The following is a 21,518-nucleotide window of genomic DNA, read 5'->3' on the forward strand; positions in this document are numbered from 1 at the left end:
GCAGCAGAAATGGATTAAATGCGCCTTCCTGCCTCAGAAAGGAAAGACTAAGCAAACCATAAAATTAGACCTTTTAAAAATGATATATTCTCATCTAAATGGGGGTTAGTAAATGTTTTCTAAATAGAAACAAATTTAGCACCTAAAAATTCAGTGAAACAATGCCCAATGTATACAGCACACATTCTCATTCATACCACACTTAAGACAGGTTTCTACTAGGAGACTTGACAAATAGAGAAGCCAGAAAGACATCTTGGAATCAGTAAAAGTTGGGAGAGGGGCAAAAACGAATTGCAAGAGAGCTTCCAAGAGCAGTAGACCTAGCAGGGCCTGGGGGTGCACTCCTCTAATCCTAGTTCTTGGGAGGCTGAAACTGGAGGATCACAGGTTCACGGCCAGCCTATACAACTTAGTGAAGCCCTCACCATTAGCAAAATACTGTTTCAAACTAAAAAGTATAAGAAGCCAAGCATGGTTGTTCACACTTGTAATTCCAAAACTTGGGAGGCTGAGACAAGAGGATCGCAGGTTTGAGACCAGCCACAACAACCTAGCAATACATAGATAGATAAATAGATAGATTCCCAGTACCAGAGACGATCTATATGTATATATTTCTATGTATCAATAGATAGATAGCAGCTTTGTTTATAATATCCCCAAATTAGTAACAGCACAAAAATCTATCAACAGTCCAATGGACAAACAAATGGAAACATATTATAGTAGATAGATTATTCACAGCATAGTCACACTGGTGCTAGTTCACCAGCTTAGTTCAGAAATTTTGAAAACTGGTTATTAAACTCAGCCATATTAAAGTTAAATTATATAAACTAACAATTACATATGTTTTATTTTAAAAGAAGGATAAGATATAGATCAGTCTCATCAGTTTCTTTTCATTTTTCTGTAGTTCACTATTGTCTATGATTTACTGTCATTTATTCTATCTATATAGTTGAAGTCTATCCAAGGACATGATGCTCTACGCTTTTCCCAGCTATAGCAGCATTTGGGGACCTTAAAACCGGTCGTCTTGGGAGCAGTTATTCTATGGAAAACATTACAAATCAGTGCTTCTTTCCTTTTCTCTCTCTGCTTCAAAGGACCAATTGTTAAAACATCCGCCACACAGACTGCTGGACATACATTCACTGAAAACCCCTAAATGAATAAGAATAAAACATTGCCTTATGCAACAACAAGAATTAATCTCATGAGATTCTGAACCAAAGGGGTTACAACAGAAGAATGTATATGATATGATTTCAAGTATGAAAATTACAAAAATAATTATCAGGATAAAAGTCAGAATCATAGTTATCTTAAGTGAGGTTATTGACTGGGTTAGGGCATGGGAAAGATTTCTGGAGCCTGAAAGTCTATATATATTTTGTTTCCTGTGTACATAATAAGGATATACATATATAAATATTCATCGTGCAGTATATATCTCATAACAAAATAAGAAAGTAATGATGTAAATTAATACTCAAGAATTATAACCAAGACTTTCAAAATAAAAATAAATGTATAAATAGTAGGTCCTCTATATTTATGGGTTTTACATCCATAGACTGAATAACAATTATGGATCAAAAATATTCAGAAAAAAATGTCAGTACTTACACATACAGACTTTTTGTCATTATTTCCTGACCAATACAATGTAACAACTACTTACATGTTATGTGCATTGAACTAGGATTATAAATAACTTAGAGGTATCTGAAAGTGTACAGGAAGATGTTTATAGATTATATAAAAATGCTACATCATTGTATATAAGGGTCATAGCATCTCATTTTTCTATCCACAGGGGTCCTGAAACTAGTCTCTTCAAATACTGAGGGATGGAAATTATAATATAATACAATATAACATAATAACATATTATATCCTAAAATATACATATGAATACTATTTAATATTTGTATTCATGTGCATATGATATATACATATATATAGTCTCTTTAAAATGATTTCTTAACCTTTATTGAATTATACACATCACTGATGATGCTTTTTTTTTTTTTTTATTAAAATAGACCTAAGACCTGTCAGGGAAAGCTCTCATGCTTGTAATACCTTCTAGTTGAAAGAGAAATTCTACTCTGAAAAAAAAAATACTCAGAGACCTGTTCAAAATATGCATGTAGAGTGAATTCTTTTTAGAAATGTATTCCACTAAAGGCCTCAGCTCAAGAGCAGACTGAAGCCACTCGCAGCCCATCGTTACTGAGCCACCAACCTGTAAGTTCTGTAGAAAGTTCCCTGCGGTCATCAGTTTTAAAGATTCCTGCCAGGAAGGTATAGGACAGCTTTTTTCTAGGTCGATTTTCACGGCGTTGACTTTCCTTTGGAACAGCAGTAGCACGCAGTCCATGATCCGCATGATGAGGTGAGGGGGTCTGCCCAGCGTGCGGACAGTGGCGATGTCAGAAGGCTTGATGGTCTGGGGGTGAAAGGAGGGGTCATCCCATCTCAGAAAAGAAAGTGCACACAAACACACCTCTCACCTCTAAGTGCTGTGGCTTCGAGAGAGGACAGAAAACATTTTGAAGTTAGATTGCAGAGTCATGAGATCTAGACATCCCTTTTATCCCAGAGAAAAGCAATATCCTAAAAATGTTAAAATTTTTACAATTCAAACTGACAGTGAGAGGAGAGACATGTTGGTGAGCGGATAAGGAGACGTGACTTCTCTGAAATGGTAAGGACCATTTTGTGTCAGAAAAGAAGAAAAATATTCTCTGAGGGGGGAAAGAAAGAAGACTCAGCATTTTCAATATCAGGGTTAGAAACCAGGAAAAATCCTGTGTCTGCAGTGCCTCTGTCCTCATTAGCTATGTAGGTTAAGAATCTGCTGCTCTCACGAGCAACTCAGACTGTCACAGTGGACTGACACCCGAGGGTAGCCTCCAGGCTGACAGATTGATAATTAGAGGTTTCTTCACTGGGAACTGACCTTTAAATGAGGGGACTTGAGCAATATGAGTTTCACAAAGCTCTTGAAAAAGTTCCTTTCCGCTTCTCTTATAGGTATTCTTACAGAGTAAATTATTTAATACTTGGACCTATTTTGGTTGATGATAATTGTACTCTCTCTCTCTCTCTCTTTCAAACTCTTTATGAAATAAGTATTGGAAAATTACGAGTGGAATACAGTCCAATTTTTAGGACAGTATATCATTCCATACATGTCTTGAAAACCTCTCATCTGGTTTGTATTTTTATCCAACCTGTCAAAAGAAGGTAATCGATGGCCTTCTCATTGGAGCTAATGATCTTTCCACTGAAGATTGAGAAAAGACACACGCGAAGGTTGGTAATTCAAAATGTAACCTTATCCTGTGAAAAGGTTTGTTTCAATATACTAGGATTTCTGAAGGCTAAATAGCTGGAAGTTAAGGAGAATTTGTGGTAAAGAACTGAAAATGACAAAACTTTATTTGGTGTGTGTGGCTGTAAGACAAAGACAAGAAATAGTAGCCCATAGGGAACGTACAGTCAAGTGAACGTTATATAAAATGTAAGGACTGGGCATGCTTATTTTGCTTTAGCTTTTAAAAGAAAATTTTCAGAAATAATTGAGCTCATATGTCAGATACACAAGTAAAAAGAGTTGGTGGATGTGTTTTAGTCAGAAGTTCAACCTATTCTGGCTATTGAATTTCTCTTTTCTCCGTAGGCGAAGTAATATAACTTTAATGTAATCTCCTACATACCAGGGCAAAGTAACAGTTACTTAAAATCTGGAAGTTCTTCTTTTGTTTTTGCTTCCAGCTATTTAAAATCAGATTAAAAACCAAGATAAGAAGGGATACATCCTTTGCTGATAACTTCATTGATGGAAGAGGTTACTGTGAACTGGTACCAAAATGTTAGTGTTTGGGTTGTACAGAGAACTTTTTTAGCGTCAGTTGGTAGTAACATATTTCAAGATTTCAAAAGTTCAGAATGAGGCAACAAACTGGAGGAAGAACCCATGAAGGGAATTGTATAAAATATCCTTAGCACATCCTCTTATTGTTTGTGTGTTGAATCTCTTCCAAAGGCTTCTATGTTATATGTTTGGGCCGTAGAGTGATGCTATGGGGTAGTCAGGGAAATTTTAGGAGGCAGGGCTTAGTGGAGGCCATTAGGTTATGGCGGGCACGCCCTTACAGGGATATTGCAAGTCCATCTATTCTCTGGCTTCCCGGCCATGATGAGATGAGTGATTTACCTCAGCCACACACTCCCAGCCATGGTGTGCTGCCTCCCACAGGCCCAAAGCAATAGAACCAACCAATCACAGACTCCAAAACTGGGAGCCACAGTAAGCCTGTTATCCTTATAAATCAATAGTCTCCAGTATTTTGCTATAGTAACTGTTTCCATCAGTATCCTCATTGCTGTGATCTAAATATCTGCTACACAATACTTAAAGGAAGAAAGGTTTACTGGGGCCCACAGTTTCAGAGGTTTAAGTCCGTAGGACTGGCTCTGAAGCACAAAAGGAGGCAGTGGGTACATGGAGGAATATTGCTCCCACATTATGGAGGGGAGGAGCCAAAGGGCAAATATAATTCCCAGGGTCACACACCCAGTGATTTACCTCCTCCAGCACACACTATCTGCCTATATAACCATGCAAACACTCCATTCAAATTAGTAATCCATGAATGCATTTACCCAGTGATGAGATTAAACCACTCATGATTCAATGATTTCACCTCTGAACACTTTTTTTATTAACAATCCATCACTTTTCCAGGGGATAGTCTATATCCAAACCCTAACAGTGACAACATGCTAACTAACACGAACCTAACACTCTATCCCTGCTCTAGCAGGTTTCTGTACTAGGGACTATGTGATGCATAATAATTTAGTGGTAAGAAGCACTGAATTAGGAGGACACTGGATAACATTTTATAATATCAAAAGAAATGTCAAGCCTTTTACATCTTAGGGAAACCCTGGCCTGTTAAGCAAGACCTGAGGCACCATGTGCTCTACTCCGCTGATTCCCTCAGTATCATGAAATCAGCAAGGCTTGCAAAGTGTCCTTGCACTATTGTGTTCTCTGCATTGACCAGAGACTCTTGGGGCAGTCGACATGCCCACAGGGTGGGACAGGGAATATTGAGGTGACCAGAAATCTGAGAACTGAAGTCCCTGGAGGATTTTATAGATTAAGGAGGGCAGTTTCACCAGAACACGAAAGAATGAAAAATTCCATTTTCTAGCTATTTCTATGCCAAGAATCAATAACACAGAAAATAGATGAGTGAGACTAAAGAAAATCAATCTTAAATTGAAACTGAGAAGATCTTAAATTTAGTCTTCAGCACTAGCACTTCAAGGTGTGGGTGAGTTGACTAAAAAGAGTGTATTTCACAGAATACAGCTTCCTTTTGTACTTTTGCCATTTCTGTTATTGCCACACCCTTGCACTGATCCTGTTGGAAGTCTGCTGAAACTGTTGTGATAGGATATGTTAAATCAGTAGTTAGACTGATATATAAATATATCAATCTAACTACTGATCAATATATAAATATATATCAATATATTATATATATAAATATATCAATATATAAATTTATCAATCTAAAGATATATATATCATTGTGTGATAAGTATATATCAAAGTCTTCAATGAATGAATGAAGAAGTGTTATTTTAGAAAATTTATGAGACTTTCCTTTTTTGTGTGTGGCACTGGAGATTGAATCCAGAGGCATTCTACCCCTGAGATAAACCTCCAGCCCAATTTTATTTATTTGGAAACAAGATTTCACTAAGAAGAGCCTCGCTAAGTTGCTGAGGCTGACTTCAAGCCTGTGATCCTCCTGTCTCAGCCTCCCTAGTGCTGTGATTACAGGCATGCTCTACCATGCCTGGCTAAGACTTTTTCTTAATGTCACATAACTTCTTTTTATGTCTGATGGTATTGGGCATTGAACCAGGGGAGGCACTCTACCACTGAGTTATACCCAAACCCTTTTTTATTTATTGTCATTTTATTTCATTTCATATGTTGTTTTATTATTTTAATTCATTTCATTTTATTTGACAAGATCTCACTAAGTTGCCCAAGCTGACCTCAAACCTGTGTCTTCCTGTCTCAGCCTCTCAAGTACTGGGATCACAGGCATGCATCACCACAGCCAGCATCACACATAGCTTCTTGATGATATTTTAAAAATGGGAACCAAGACTTCTGGCCACCAGCCTATGACACTGCTCAGTATTTATGAGTAAGGAGAATGAGATGTTAATCTGCATGTACAAAATCTATGAAAACCCATTAAAGTCTCCAAGTAGAGAGTTTGACTGAACATCATTCCAGTAGCTAGAGCTTTGATCTGAACAACAGAACATTTCCCTATTTTTCCCTTGAACCTCCTCCTAGGCCTAACGATGGCATGTGTTGCACCATTAAGTTCACCTGCAATGCGGCTTCTGCTTCTTCCAAAGCTGGCTTTGCTGCTTCTAGTTTTTCTTCAGCAATGGCTTTGTCTTTAGAGATGCTGTCTACGATGGCCTGGGCTTTGTCCTTCACCTTCTGTACCTCAGCCTTGACCATCTCAGCAGCCTGTGCTTTCATCGTCACTTCTTTTAAGACCTAATTCAATAGAAACGACACAAAACCTCACCAAAAATGGACAGACACCCAGCTGGAAAATGCCTGTCTCGGCCCTGATCTGCTGCTGCTTTTGTCTACTTCTCCAATTTTGCACACATGGTATTAAGAGTGTTTGATTCTAATGTAAACAAATAGCCATATTTCCACAGATATAACGTCGTAAACGTGCACACATAGCTCCGATGAACACGGCACCTCTGTAAACGTCCACCTACCGTGTCCGCTTTTTTGTTGGCTACTTGGAGCTCCTTTTCCTTCACTTCCAGCTCTTTGCTCAGGGCTGCAACAGACTCGGAGGCTTCTTTCAGCTTTTCCAGTCCTGTATTCATTCTGAGGTTCAAAAGCCCAAGCAAGCGATGTTAAGATTAGTCGTATTTGTCCAGGTTTTCTAAGTACTGTCCCACTAATATGAGAAATAATGGTCACATTTGAAGAATAAGGGTATGTGCGTGTGTTTGCTATCTCTCTCCATATATATGAATATATATAAAAATATATATAAAGAATATGTATATAATATATAAGAATATATATGTAGAATATATAAGAATATATATACAAGAATATATAGAGGAATATATAAATATATATGAAGACTAAGTGTATATATCTATGTGTTTGCTATCTCTCTATAGTATATATGTATGTATATATATATATATACTCTCTCTATATATATATGTGTGTGTGTGTGTGTGTGTGTGTGTATACAAAGAGCGCATGCAAACACAAGAAAGTGTCACAAAAAGGATGTAATACCAAGTTAAGCTCTAGACTGACCACTTGTGCAAGGTGTTCATAGACTGCATATGAGAGGAGTGGGTCTGCTCAAACATACATGTTCCATGAGGAACAACAATAGATTTAGAATCTGTATCATGCAAAAGGCATGCTTACTGACATTTAGCCTAATAATAATAATAGACTTCAAATGCTGGGAATGCCCTATCAAATGCCCTATCACTGAGGAAGGAAAATAAATAACTTTCATTTTTCAGAAAATTTCAGTGAAGTTAAAAAAAAAAAGATTTGACCTCAAGGGGGAAAAGAAAGTTAAGCTATCAGAACAGTCCCTGAAAAGAATTCAGTCTTCCTGCTTGAATCTGAAATAATGTGCCCTTCCTGATGGGAGCCTTCAGAGTCATTTAGCCCAATCACCCACCCAGGGCTCTCTTCCACAGCAGCCCTGGCTGACTCTGGCTCTATTCAGAAAGAAGTGTTCAAAAGAACCTGAGGCAGAGTGGTGACATCTAGAACAAATTTTAGTTCATTACTTTCCTCTACTTGCTCAGTCAGGGGGTAGAACAAAAGAGATAAAAAGAGAAGAAAGAATTCTGCATTTCCAACCCTCTTCTGGGTCTATTATTTCTATCTCTGTGTCATTCAATATCAGAAAAGGTAACAGAGCACACAAAACTCACAACGGCTTATTCTGTTTGGCAACAATAAAGCCCCTTGGAGCCATAGACCAATCCTCCAGATGGGTTCTAGAAGAAGGTTTCTTAACCTCAGCCTAGCGGTACCCAATAATTTCTTGCTGTGGGGCTATCCTATATACTTTTAATAGCATCCCATCCACTCCACCCTACAACCTGTCTCCTCCAACAAACAAAAATGTCTTCAGTTATTGGAAAATATCCACAGAGGACAATGTGGCTCCAAGTTGAGAACCACTACTCTAAATTACTTTTATTTGAGCTGGGTGCAGTGGGTGGTGCACACCTGTAATCTAAGTACCAGAGGCTGAGACAGGAGGATCACAGGTTCCAGGCTCCTCTCAGAAATTTAGAGAGTCCCTCAGCAACTCAGTGAGATCCTGTTTCAAAATTAAAAACAAAAATAGGACTGGGAGTACAGTTTGGCGGTAGAACGCCCCTGGTTTCTATCCCCAATACATATATATTTTTTTTCTTTGAACTTCATGCTTACCTGTTGGCCAGGGTCTGCACTTCAACTCGCTTTTCTGCATATATAAACTTATAGCCCTGAATAAAGGAGAGGTATGATTTGGGCGTCACATGGGTAGAACGTCGGAACCTCTGGAAATAATCAACACACTTCTCAGCCACTCCATCCTGGAAGGAGCCCATGCATTGAACCACTTCCTTCTTGGTTTCCAAACTACATTCAATATCATAGGAGGAGAGGAAATGTTCAGACACTGCAAGGAATAAAGATGGCAATGTGGGAAATATGGGTGTGAATTACCATTTTAAAAGTTGCCTGGCTCTTTTTAAAAGACTTAAATATTTCCTAGGACTATATACCATTTTTGTAGCCCCAGCTAGGTAAATCTATGTTAGCACTCTTGGCCCCAGGCCTAAGACATCAGCAATTTTATTTTCCATTTCATATATAAAACTATAAAAGACTTTAAGCCTGTCCTCATTCTTTGTTTTTTTGGTGCTCGTGCATAGAAGTCCTCACTCCAAAGCTACAGGTTCCGGTCAGCAGCCAGCCTATTTTTTACAATTCACATAAGCACAGAAGTGATACAAATAACTCAGACATCAGTGCCCACTTTCCACTCATATTTAACAATCCCATTTATTATTTTACTCAGACTCTGTCAGTCCCTTAATTCTCCCAAGCTCTGGCTGCATTTGGCATGCGGAAATGTTCATCACTGTAGTTTTTTATGCCCAGGTTGTCTTGTTCTTAAATGCAGCAGCTGGTCATTTGTGGATGGTTTAACATATGTGCCTTTCAGAAATGTTTTGGGGGGAAACATGTTGGAGACCTTTACCTTCCTCAAAGTTCCTAACAGTGGACCAATTCTAAGACAACATTGCCTGCTGTAAGAATAAGCCACAATGTAAGAGCTAATCAATTGCCAGTTACCTATATTGAGTGCCCACTACATAATTCATATTATGGATGGGTGCCATAGAGTGAAAGAGAAATGAAATTTGGTCTCAACCCTGTGGAATTTGCAAGGGTTAATGCACGATGTAATTAAAATTATCACAACCATTTTTATGTATCTTAGAAGAGATAACCTATCTACTTAAAAGTTGTAAATAAAAATATAGCTAACAAAAATGTGAAGAAAATGAAAGGAATCAAGTGAACAAGCCTAACAGGTGATAGTTAGCACAGACATAAAAAATGGTAGCTTTTCACCATTAGTAGTTGATCACTAAATTAAATTTGCATTGTGGTATCTATGGGTTAATAATAGGGACCATTCATCAGCCTGGTTACAAATACAGCTTAGCATACACTAACAGGCATTAAGACACTCTGACCATATTTTCTCATATCAGTAAAGAAAACACTGTCAAGAATGTCTTAAACTCTAGAAAGTTTAAGACTGTTGTTATAGTTAGAAGTAAAATCTCCCCTAAAGAGCTCAGTTATTAATGTCTGGAGTTGATGTAATTGAGTCTTGAGAATTTTTTCCCAGCAACGGAAATCCAGTAGAATAGATTTATCTAAATGGTACATGGGCCAGCAGGATATGACTGGAGGGGGTGGTCCCTGGGGGTGCAGCTTTGGGATTACATATGGTTCCTCCTCCTTTTGCTCTCTCTTTTGCTTCCAGCCTCCATGGGATGAGGAGTGCAGCCCATGTCCTCTCCCTCTCTCCTCTTCCTGCCGCCATGTCCTGAAATCCCCAGACTCACATGGACTGAACCTGAAACTGTAAGAAAATAAATCTTCTTTCCTCTAAGTTATCTGGTCAGGTCTTTAGATTATAGGTATAAAAATGCTGACTAACAACTGGGCACTAGAAACATAAGACCAATTCTTACTTATAACAAATTTATTTTTATTTGTGATGCTAAGGACTAAACTCACATGCGAGGCAACTGGTCTACCACAGAGCTATAAACCCATCCACTGTCTGACAAAATTTTGAAGGTATTAACTGTAATGGCTGCAGTATTCAATGTGGCAGGCACAATACTAAATGCTTTATTTGCTGTTATAAGACATCTTCAGGGTAGTCCCCACTCTGAAAATTTCTTTGTTTTACCATGTATGATTTTTGTTTTCTTTCTTGTCTGAACAAAGAGTATATATAATGGATACCTTTTTCTTTATGTACCATATTGTCTTTTGGCCTCTCAAAATATAAAATTAAAAGAACAAAACTGGGATTTTTTCTCTAAGTATATTTTCCCAGAGACCCACAACTGCTGATGCAGGGAAGATTACTTAAAGGACCAGAACACACCCTCTTAGAGTGACCCAGACCCACTGATAAGCTGTCATCAACATCCAATCACCAAGACAAGGGTCTGCTTTCAAGAATTTCCAACATTAAAGAAGAATTTTTTTTCTGTGTTTTCATCAGGATAGTCAACCTAAAGTAATACAAATAAAAACTTACTTTTTAAAGAAAACCACTATTGTTGTTAAAATGCTATAAAATCTTGGATTAAACTTCTGAATTTGAATTTCTTAAAATTACAAAAGTATATAGTAATTTAATACTTTAATTTTATTGAAAATATTTCTTCTAACCTAAACACAACGCTAACACAAACGAAATGGCATGCAGGTTGAGTGCTCTCTTTGAAATGCATGGGACAAGAAGTATTTCAAACTTTGGGGTTTTCTTAATTTGGAAATACTTGTACAGGCATTACTGGCTCAGCATTCCTACTCTGGAAATGTGAACTCTGAATGTCCTCATACCAAAAGTATTTGAACGTTATGTAGATGCTCAAAAAGTTTTAGATTTCCGAGCATTTTGGATTTTTAAATTAGGAATATTCAACCTATATTTCCTTATTGAGTTGATTGAACACAATAATATAATTCAAAATACACACATTCTTAGGGCAACTAAAATAATAGTTTTCTTCTATAAACTGTATTAACAATTTTTTTTTGTGGTACTGGGGATGGAATCCTTCTACTTCTGGGCTACAGTGCCAGACCTATTTTATATTTTATTTGGAAACAGGGTCTCTTAAGCCAGCGAGGCTGGCTTCGAACCTGTGTGATCCTCCTGTCGCCTCCTCCCAAGTGCGGGGATAACAAGTGTGTGCCACCACACCCAGCCTATTAATAATTTTTAAAATAATAAATGTTAAATCTCTGAGTATACTGAGCACTTCCAAAATTCAGAGAAGTATTCTTTCAAAATAACATATGTTAGTATTATATGGGCCATTGGTTTTCCTAATAAGATTCCAGATTTTTCACTAAAAAGAAATCATGTCATATTTCTCATAACCATTTTTATTCATTACTATGACTATCACAGCACTAAATGTTATACAATGGGCAAGCTGAAATTTTACCAGATTAAATTGGAGGTGTAACCTTCATAAACTTGCTGGTTATCCAAATGTTTAAAAGACTGAATATCAAAATGTATTATATCAAATATAAGAGTTACAGACATAAAAGATTTATGAGAGAGGGAAAAATTTTAATATTCCCAACAGAATGACATCAAAGAATGAGTCTTGATCCAGCTTTGGAACTTGGATTAGCAATGATGAAAGCTAAGTATGAAAAGAAAAAGATGTTTTAAGCACCTCTGGAAGACAAAGAGGTTTATGTAACAAACACAATGAAAATGTGGTATATATATTTACATAATGGAGTTTTACTCAGCCATAAATAACAAAATTATGTCATTTGCAAGAAAATAGATGGAACTGGAGAACATCATGTCTAACGAGATAAACCAGTGTTCTTTCTCATATGTTGAAGCTACAAAGAAAAAATACAAAAGAAAAGGTATCTCACGAAAATGTGGAGAGAGACTAGAGAACAAAGGAAGGAGATTGGGGAGGGAAGAGGAAAGGGAACAAGAGGAATGAAGGAATGAAATGGTTCAAATTATGCTTGTGCATGTACAAATATATAATAATGAATCCACGAGTAGGTATAATTATTATGCACTAATACAAGAATAAGAAAAAGAAAAGAAGAGATCTATATAGAGTTAAGAGAAAGACCACAAATGAATCAGTGCCAAAATATGAAAGAATGATGAATTTTAACAGGGTCTAATTCATTCATTCAGCTCTATCAAACATGAGTAGCTAATATAAGTGTGAATAGAAGATACGTAGTCTTTGACCTCATAGATTCTAATCAACTAGGACAGATAGGTATTATTACAAAAAAACATACAATGAGGTATATAAATTACAAATTGTAGAAAGTCTCAAGAAAGAAAAGTACCACGTGCTCTGAGGTGGATAACAGGAAACTGGTTTAATGGGGGGCAGGTAGAAGCAGAAAACAATTTTCCCAAAGAGAAGACATTTTGCTGAGCTAGCATTACCCAGACATAAGGAGGAGGGTACAGTGAGGAGTGGGAGAGGGGTGTTGCATGGAACCAAAAATGACATGTTCAAAGATACAAGAGAATAGCAAGAGAAAAACATGAGCTCAGATGAGGGGCCAGCTCTTTCCAGCCATGAAGGTGATGCTATTTATAAATATAATTTTTTTTTCCCCTGGGAGGAATAGAACAACATGGAGAGATTTAAGCAGAGAACAATGTGATTAGATTGTGTTGTCAACCATTATTCTGTCTGCAGTATGAAATGGCTGAGAGACAAGTAAAAAAGAATAGAGATCATTAGAAAGCTGTTTGGTTTTCCGAGTGAGTGACACTGATGGCTTGGTGTAGGATGTCAGTGAAAGGAAAAAAGAGAGATTCCTCAGTATTTAGGACATCGAGTCGACATGACTTGGAAATAGATTACACATGATGGTTGAAGGAAAGAGAGATGTTAAGGACAAAGAAGTCTCTGGTTGCCTCGTTTGATGAATGACGGTGGCACTTTCTGAGTGAGGGAAGCAGTTTGATTTCAGATGTTTTGAGTGTAAGGAGCCTATAAAACCTCTATGCGAATGGATCAAGCAGGCAGGTAGGTGCACAGATTTCAAGTCAGGGGGCAGACTAGACGAGATAACACCTGATGGGGCAGGCTACACAGGAGGCTCTGGATGAGCTCTCCTGGGGAGAGAATCTGCAGTGAAGAAACAAGTCTTCCGTGGGCATCTATGTGCCTGGCCCTATAAATGTTATGATGCTCAACAAATATGTTTCCAATATTGAGCTAACAGATGCATGTGTGAAGATCAGGACACTTGCTAGTATCTGAGGACACTTGCTAGTATCTTGCTAGTATCTGTCCCTCTCTCCCTTTCATCCTCGTTTGGGTCAATGCAATATAATTTTAAAAAATGGGCAGATTTGTGGGGAATCAGCAAAAGATCAAAAATTTGTATTGTAATAGATAGGATGATTGAAATCGATACTAAATAAAAGGGATCTATTTCTATAAATTATATTATCTTATTTATGGTATATTACAGAATTGGTGACCTAATATTGTTATTTCTATTGTTAGATAATATTTACATGGCATTTTACAAGGTATTTGCATGTTGATTATCATATTTCACTCTAACCATTAATATTGCTCTAAAATACTATTTTTTCTGCATGCATATTCTACTTCAAGAAATTTTATTTTATTTTGACTATTTTGACAGTGGTTTTTGTTTATTTTCAATTATTTCAGATAAGAACATACCCATTAGCCATCAATATCCATCATGAGCTTCATATGTCTTGTGTGTGCTTTTTTAAAAGCCAAAATTAAGCCAGGCATGGTGGCGCACGCTTGTAATCCCTGTGCTTGGGAGGTGGAGACAGGAGGATCACACAGGTTCGAAGCCAGCCGCGCTGGCTTAAGAGACCCTGATTCCAAATAAAATGTATAAAAATAGGTCTGGGAGTGTAGCCCAGAGGTAGAAGGGTTTCCAGGAACCCCAGTACCACCAAAAAAAAGCCAAAATTAATTTTAAATCAAAACTTAATTTTTCTTGCAGCATTAGCTAATTTGGGACTATGAAGTATTTAAAACTGCTATTCAGATTTTGTGTTCTTATTCAAAAAATTTTAAAAATATTTCTTATAGTTTTATTTATATGTTCATGTGATTTAAAATCTTGAATCACTGATTTTCCCCAAGCCCTTAAAACAAAGAAAAAAACTGTATTCTACATTTGTACTTTAAACATGTTAAAATATCTAGCATTTAAAAGACACACATTGGAAAACCATTACTGTCAACGGTTGTGTGCAAAAACAAACTTCCCCAGTGAATAATCTTTAATAAATTAGATAAGATATGAGAGATTAATGAATATGATTGATAGACAATAGAGATTTATAGAAGGTTAACCAATATGAAAGATTCATAGATAGGATAGAAGAATGATTGATAGGAGATGATGACAGATGATAGGGAGATAGGGAGATGAGTAGATGATAAATAGGAAACCTGAATGCTAACGCCAGTACCAGTCCTACTGGCTCCTTCCACCTTCCACAAATCATTCACCCAAGTTCTCCATTTCTAGAGGCAAGAAGCAACTCTATCAGTCCTTCTCACAGGGTACAACAGCGCTGAAGAGGCAGGGGAGCCAGAATGATAGAGAAAAATGGTGAGATTTCAGAACAGCTCCTCTCCCCCTCCATTTTTCCCAGCTTTACCTGCTAGAGATACCTACAAGGCATTACTAGGAAATACAGCTCTTCTACTTAAAACACAATCAGACAAAAAGTTTGAAAACCAACACCCTGAATCACAGTTCCTCTGTGATTCTGAAGCATTAGCTCAAGGTTGAAAGTCTGATTATTCGCAGCTTTTAAAATCGTCACAGATAATTTCTCACCAAAAATGTGACAAAAGGAAGACACTAAGTGAGTGGTCTTATATATCCTGCACTACTTTTATGGGGTGGTTTCATCTGCAGAGGAAGAGAAGCAAGGGGTTTCCATGGAATGAAAGATTAGACAGAACAAGAGACAGCATCCAGCCAGAGAACACTGGATAACATTCTTTGTCAAGGACAGAAGCCCGGCAGAGGATTGCCAAATGTTCTCTTTTCTGGTTTGCAGCACTGTGACAATAAGAAGGAAATGCCCAAGAGACACTTGGTTGTTACCACTATGAGGTTGACCATGCACTTAAATAGAACAAAAGATCAAAACTTTAGTGTCTTCCTATGACACCCCCAGACAACGCCTGTGGAGCCAACCGAGGCAATCCCTTTAAGTATTACTGAAAATAAAAACTAAAATCACTGGAAATAACCCAAGGAAGTACAGATTGAAAGTTCTTATTCTCTGACAAATATACTCTAGGAAAAATTAGCTACCATAGAAAATCAGCAACATCATTTAGCAAAAACCCTCAAATGCTGGACCAAGTGAGTTGCCTCATCCCAGTCCAGAGCCAGCCAACAGCACAGAATGTGAATGAATAATAATGTACACTGTAAGTCAGACAGGCTGATGTGAAGATTTCCACCACACTAACCAGCAATTAAGGCATCCTTGGGCCAGCGGCTGAACCAGTCAATCGTACACCCTGAAATAAGGGCAGGGAATTTCAAAGCTCGATTTCGAAATTTCTCGCCCACCGGCGAGAAGCAGAGCACGATGTGAAGATTCTGTCGGACCCGACTCATGAAGTAGTCATACAGGTTCTCATTGGTCGGAGGGCGCCTGGGGTGTTCTTTTTTCATGGCCAGTGTCAGATCGCTATTGATTTCATCAATCTCATCACGAGCAAATAGGTTGGAGACCTTAAAAAGAAAAGTACAGGCATCTGCATTAAGAACATAGGTATGTTGTAATCCTGGCATCTGGGAGGCTGAGACCTGGAGGATCGTGGTTTGCGGACATCCTCAGCTACTTAGTGAGGTCCTCTGCAACTCAGTGAGACCCAGTTTCAAAATAAAGAATAAAAAGTAGGGCAGGGTGTGTAGCTCGGAGGTAGAATGCCCCTGGGTTCCATCCCCAGATCCACACACACAAAAAAAGAACATAGGTATGAAAACAAACCAAGATATACAGATCAACAAGGTATAATGCCTTTTCTCTCCATATGTGTCTTTAAAGGCAACCTTTAAAGTCATAAAGCACAAGATAGTAAAAATAACACCATGATTATATACAAAATTGCCAATGTGAATCTCAAAGCTTGTGGAATGAGGATGGGACCCCGTTAGGGAGGGCCCAAGAGTTGTATGCAGGTAGTTTTCTGACACTCTGTGTCCCAATATGATGAGAAATGGCAATGCACTCAATAAAAATGCAAAATAAAACAATCTCAAAATGAGCTATATCACATTTTAAAGTACACTGAAGATCCTATGATTAACTGCAAAGCCATGGCCTCGAAAAGGAGGAAAAAGGACATACCCAAAATCTCACTAATTTTCCTCCCAGTCTCCCTCCTGTTCTTATCATTTGTCACTCAGAACACTCATTGATGTTTTCAATGCTTACCTCCACATTTTGATTAGTACCTGTATTCTTTCAAAACCTAATTGAAGCAACCAAGCATGGTGGTCCATACCTGTAATCCCAGCAACTCCAGAAGCTGAGACAAGAAGACTGCAAGTTCAAGTCCCGCCTAGCCAACTTAGTAAAACTCTGTTTCAAAATATATATGTTTTTAAAAATATAAATAAGTAAATATTTTTTAAAGTCTGCCATGGTGGCACATGCCTGTAATCTCAGTATTTGGGAGCCTAATACAGGAGGATTGTAGGTTTAAGGACCGCCTCAGCAAGCAGTGAGACTCTCATGGACCTAGTAAGACCCTGTTTCCAAACAAGAAATAAAAAGTCATGATGGGGGTGTAGGTTGAAGGTAGAATGTCTCTGGGCTCGATATATACACATACTTATTTTACTTATTTATATTATATGAATAGCTTATGTATATATAATTTTTGAAGGGGAAAGGGATGGGAATGTAGCTTGGTGGTAGAGCACTTGCCTAGCACATGTTAGGCCCTGGACCTTTGTACCACAAAATAAAATAAAAAGTCCATTCTTCCCACTAATCACCAAATTTCAAGAGACATTATTTAAAACTGTAATAGAAGAAAACATAGACAGCTCTAAACTAAAGGAAATCTGGAGAGAGAAAACTCATGAAGGTTAAGTGAGCTCCTACCTCACCGGATGATAAAACATTGTTCATATATTCCAAAAAGGACTCATCTTTAATCTCATTGTCCGTGAAAATGAAAGTGATTCCTTTGCCTTGCTGACCAGCTGTTCTATACAAAACCTTTAGGTCTTCCATTAGATTTGATGTGTTGTAGGATCTAAAAAAAATATATTTTCATAGTATCATTAGCTAAAATGTTGTTATGGAAGGAAAAGAGCCTTATGATAGTAATGCTTTATGCCACTTAGCTAAGAAAAAAGTGCCAATTTTGTTTCACCATATTTGTATGCACTATCTATGAATGTTATTGGTCAACTGATTATTAAAACTATACTTTTCATGAAACATTATAATTAATATTTTCACAAAAAAACTAGAGTGAAAAGTCAACCAGAAATGAAAATATAATATCTACCACAAGCAGGCATCATTTGATTGTATAATTTATTATTTTGAAAATATGTGTTGGAAATTACAATATTTTATGAAAATGATAATTAGAATATTTATTAAGTAACTGTATACAATTGGTACATGGAAATAGCTCATAAATCAAACTAAATGAAATCAATTCTAACTTTCATTATATGGGAAGAAGATACCCTATTATAAATGATCCTCTTTCTTATTTCCCAATATGATTATTATCCTCACATTTTTGTATGCCACAAAAAGAGTTAGTTTACTGAGCAATCAATACACTAAAGCAGAAGAGCCAGAAACATAAAATATTGTACTAAACATCTTCTTTTGCTATCCAAAAATATCCTTAGATACAATTAAGGAATGTTAGAAAAATTAAATATATTATTTCACTTTTTAATGTCTATAAACTAAACCCTAGAATCATAAATGCCACAACCATGCATTAATATTGCTAGAAAAATTCTAGAAAATGAGATCCAAGAAGTCAGAAAATACTTTAAAGACAATCGCCCTTTACAAAAAGACAGAAAAAGCATCTCATCCAGCCCAGTCCCCAGGATCTCAAGGGTCCACTACCTCAAATAATATGACCTGAGACATTTGACAAATGGTTGAGTTCACCAAAAATTAGGTACTTGCATCGCAGCCTTGGCCACACAGTTTTGCAAAGGCATAAGAACTAGGATAGTCCCTTGAAGGGTGTGAGAAAGTATGAAAGACGTTGGCCTTTTCTTTCATTCATAAAAGATCATTTCCAGTATAACAGACAGAGAAACTAATTTATCACATAGATAGTTGTCATAAGGTACAGTTACCAACACTGTGATGCAGAAGCCACGCTACATTAGAAACCTGGATTGACTGCAAAAATCTTACAATCAATTCCCACTATAACTGAGATGTTGGACAATTCACTGCTTCTCTGAACTTCAGCTGCGAGGTGGGCTATTGCTATCTGCCCTTCTAATCCACAAATTTCTTCAGAAAATTAATTCATCTTACACATGCAAAGATGCTTTGAAAGAGATGAGCTTCTATACAAATATCAGAAACAAAAAGCAATTGCAACCATTTCCTGTGCAAGTTATCTTCGATCTAGCTCTGCATCCATCCACAAACTAGAAGAATTATCCATAAAGTAAGAAAGGGGTATTTCTGTCAGTCCTAGTACTTAAATAAAATGGTTGTGTTATAATTTGGATCTGAAATCTTCCCTAAAAGCTCTTGAGGGTTAAAGGCTTGGTCCCCAGTGCAGCGGTGTTCAGAGATGAGGAGCTTAGGAAGTGATTGGATCATGAGGGCTCTGACTGCACCAGTGGACAAATACATTGATGGATTATTAATTTGACAGCATTTCTGGGAGGTGGTGGAAAATATAGACAGTTGGACCTAGCTGGAGGAAGTAGGTCACTTGGGATGTTCCCTGGAAGGGTATTTCTTGTCCCCACTTTCTCTTCTCTCTTCTGTTCTCCTCTCCTCTCCTTTCTTCTTCCCTGCTCCTCCTTTCTCCTACTCCTCCTAATACTACTATCCTCCTCCTCCTCCTCCTCCTCCTCCTCCTCCTCCTTCTTCTTCTTCTTCTTCCTTTCTTCTCCTCCTCTTCTCTTTTCTATTCTCCTTCTCATCCTCCTCCTCCTTCTCCTCCTCCTCCTTCTTCTCTTTCTCCTTCTCTCTCTTTCTCTCTCTCCTCCCTCCTTGGCTACCATGACCTTCTGCCATGATGCTCTGCCTCACCACAAACCCACATAAATAGGTTCATCTAACCATGGACTAAAACATCTGAAACCATGAACTGAAACCTTGGTTGTCTCAGGTATTTTGTCAAAGCAGAAAGAAGCTAACACAAGAAGTCTTTGAATTTATTCTCTAAGAAGAAACCTATAATTAAGACCAAACACAGATGTAACAACAGTGGTATAAATAACTGCATCCCAACCCCAGTGTTTAATGACTCCCAGCCTCTGTCTGGCAGCTGTCTCTGGGCCTCCCTCAATAAAGCAGGTCACTGGCATGTTTGGGCCATCGATGCCCAACAGGCAAGGCTTCTGGCTTCCACACCTAAAAATTAACTTCAAACGAGTTCACCTCAAATAAACTTTCCAAACTGGCCTTAAGCTTCCAACCTGATCTTGGTTGATCCTGGATCAGTCAATTTCTCTAAATCACCTCTGCTTATTTCTTCATGGACTCTGCTCACTTGCTAAGTTTGCTTTCTCCCTGCACTGTGGGCATACATCTAAGAACAACTTCTCTGGGTCTCCTCTCTTGGTGAATAACAGCAGTAGCTGTCTAATTTTCCAAGCCCCAAACCAGGATACACCAAGGTTCACAAGCCCCAACTTCCTGACCATCTCTTGAATTTCCACTGTCCATTCCTCCCTTACACTGCCTGTTCCATGTCACCATCAGTCTTGCCTCGACCCCTGGGTCAGGTTTATCACTATTCTAGCTGAGTTCCTTCCATTCATTTTCTATACACAGAAATCTGAAATGTCCTCCCTATCGGTAATTCATTGATAGTTTCCTAATTGTTCCAGGTGGAAGTTTTCATTTCTTACTGTTTTAGTCAGCATTCTTATCTAAATCTAAATACATGACACAAAAAAAAACTTAGGGGAGGAATATTTATTGGCTATGGATCTGGATATTTCAATACTATATATATATATATATATATATATGTGTGTGTGTGTGTGTGTGTGTATGTGTGTGTGTGTGTGTGTGTATAGATAAAAATATATGGAGAACATATATCTAAATGTAGATAATATATGGATAAAATATAGAGAGATAATATGTAAATAAAACTATATAGATATTGCCGAGTGTGGTATTGCATGCTTGTAATCCCAGCATTTGGGAGGCTGAGACAGAAGGATCATGGTTCGCAGCCAGCCGCAGCTACTTAGTGAGGCCCCTTGCAACTCAGTGAGACTGTTTCAAAACAAAGAATAAAAGATAGGGCTTGGGAGGTAGAATCCCCCTGGGTTCTATCCCAGGTACTGCAAAAGAAATACATAGTGAGATATATATTATATATAGATAAGATATACAGAGATATATAGATTCCATATATATCTAATATTACATATATATGTATAGAGAGAGAAACAGAGACAGAGAAAAAGAGAGAGACTGAATATATATATTGCATTTATAATGCCTGCCAAGCAGGATCCAGGGCTATAGGTCTTCAGGGCATGATGGTGGGGAGCAGGGATAGCGAGAGGAAGGGATGATGGACATCTATAGCCCCCCAGGCTACAGCTGCAGGGATTCAATCCCAGCCACATCCTTCTTTCAGGACCCACTCCTGAACATAGCTGCCTCCAGAGCATGAGGCCCGAGGCATATTTTCCTTTCAAACCACGACACTTACCCTACCTTACAGGACTCCATTCCCTGCTCTTCCTATTTGCCATCTCACACTCCACACCAGCTTTGGGTCACTTCTTCCAGGGCTTGACTGTGACTTCACACGCAATAATGCTT

General features: G+C 37.8%; 1 protein-coding gene across 1 annotated transcript in view; it reads right to left on the reverse strand.

Annotated features, from left to right (window-relative positions):
- Positions 1-21,518, reverse strand: part of DNAH5 (dynein axonemal heavy chain 5) — a gene marked incomplete at its 3' end in the record, with an annotated part of 279,406 nt that overhangs the window by 70,451 nt on the left and 187,437 nt on the right. Inside the window, exons 54-59 of the mRNA XM_080703060.1 lie at positions 17,604-17,757; positions 15,955-16,222; positions 8,573-8,804; positions 6,859-6,973; positions 6,446-6,622; positions 2,258-2,461 (exon numbers count right to left, since the gene is read on the reverse strand). Of these exons, the coding sequence (XP_080559186.1) occupies positions 2,258-2,461; positions 6,446-6,622; positions 6,859-6,973; positions 8,573-8,804; positions 15,955-16,222; positions 17,604-17,757 (1,150 nt within the window). The remainder of the gene's footprint in view (positions 1-2,257; positions 2,462-6,445; positions 6,623-6,858; positions 6,974-8,572; positions 8,805-15,954; positions 16,223-17,603; positions 17,758-21,518) is intronic.

Source organism: Muscardinus avellanarius (genome assembly GCF_963383645.1).
Source record: "Muscardinus avellanarius genome assembly, chromosome: 1".
Taxonomy (NCBI): domain Eukaryota; kingdom Metazoa; phylum Chordata; class Mammalia; order Rodentia; family Gliridae; genus Muscardinus; species Muscardinus avellanarius.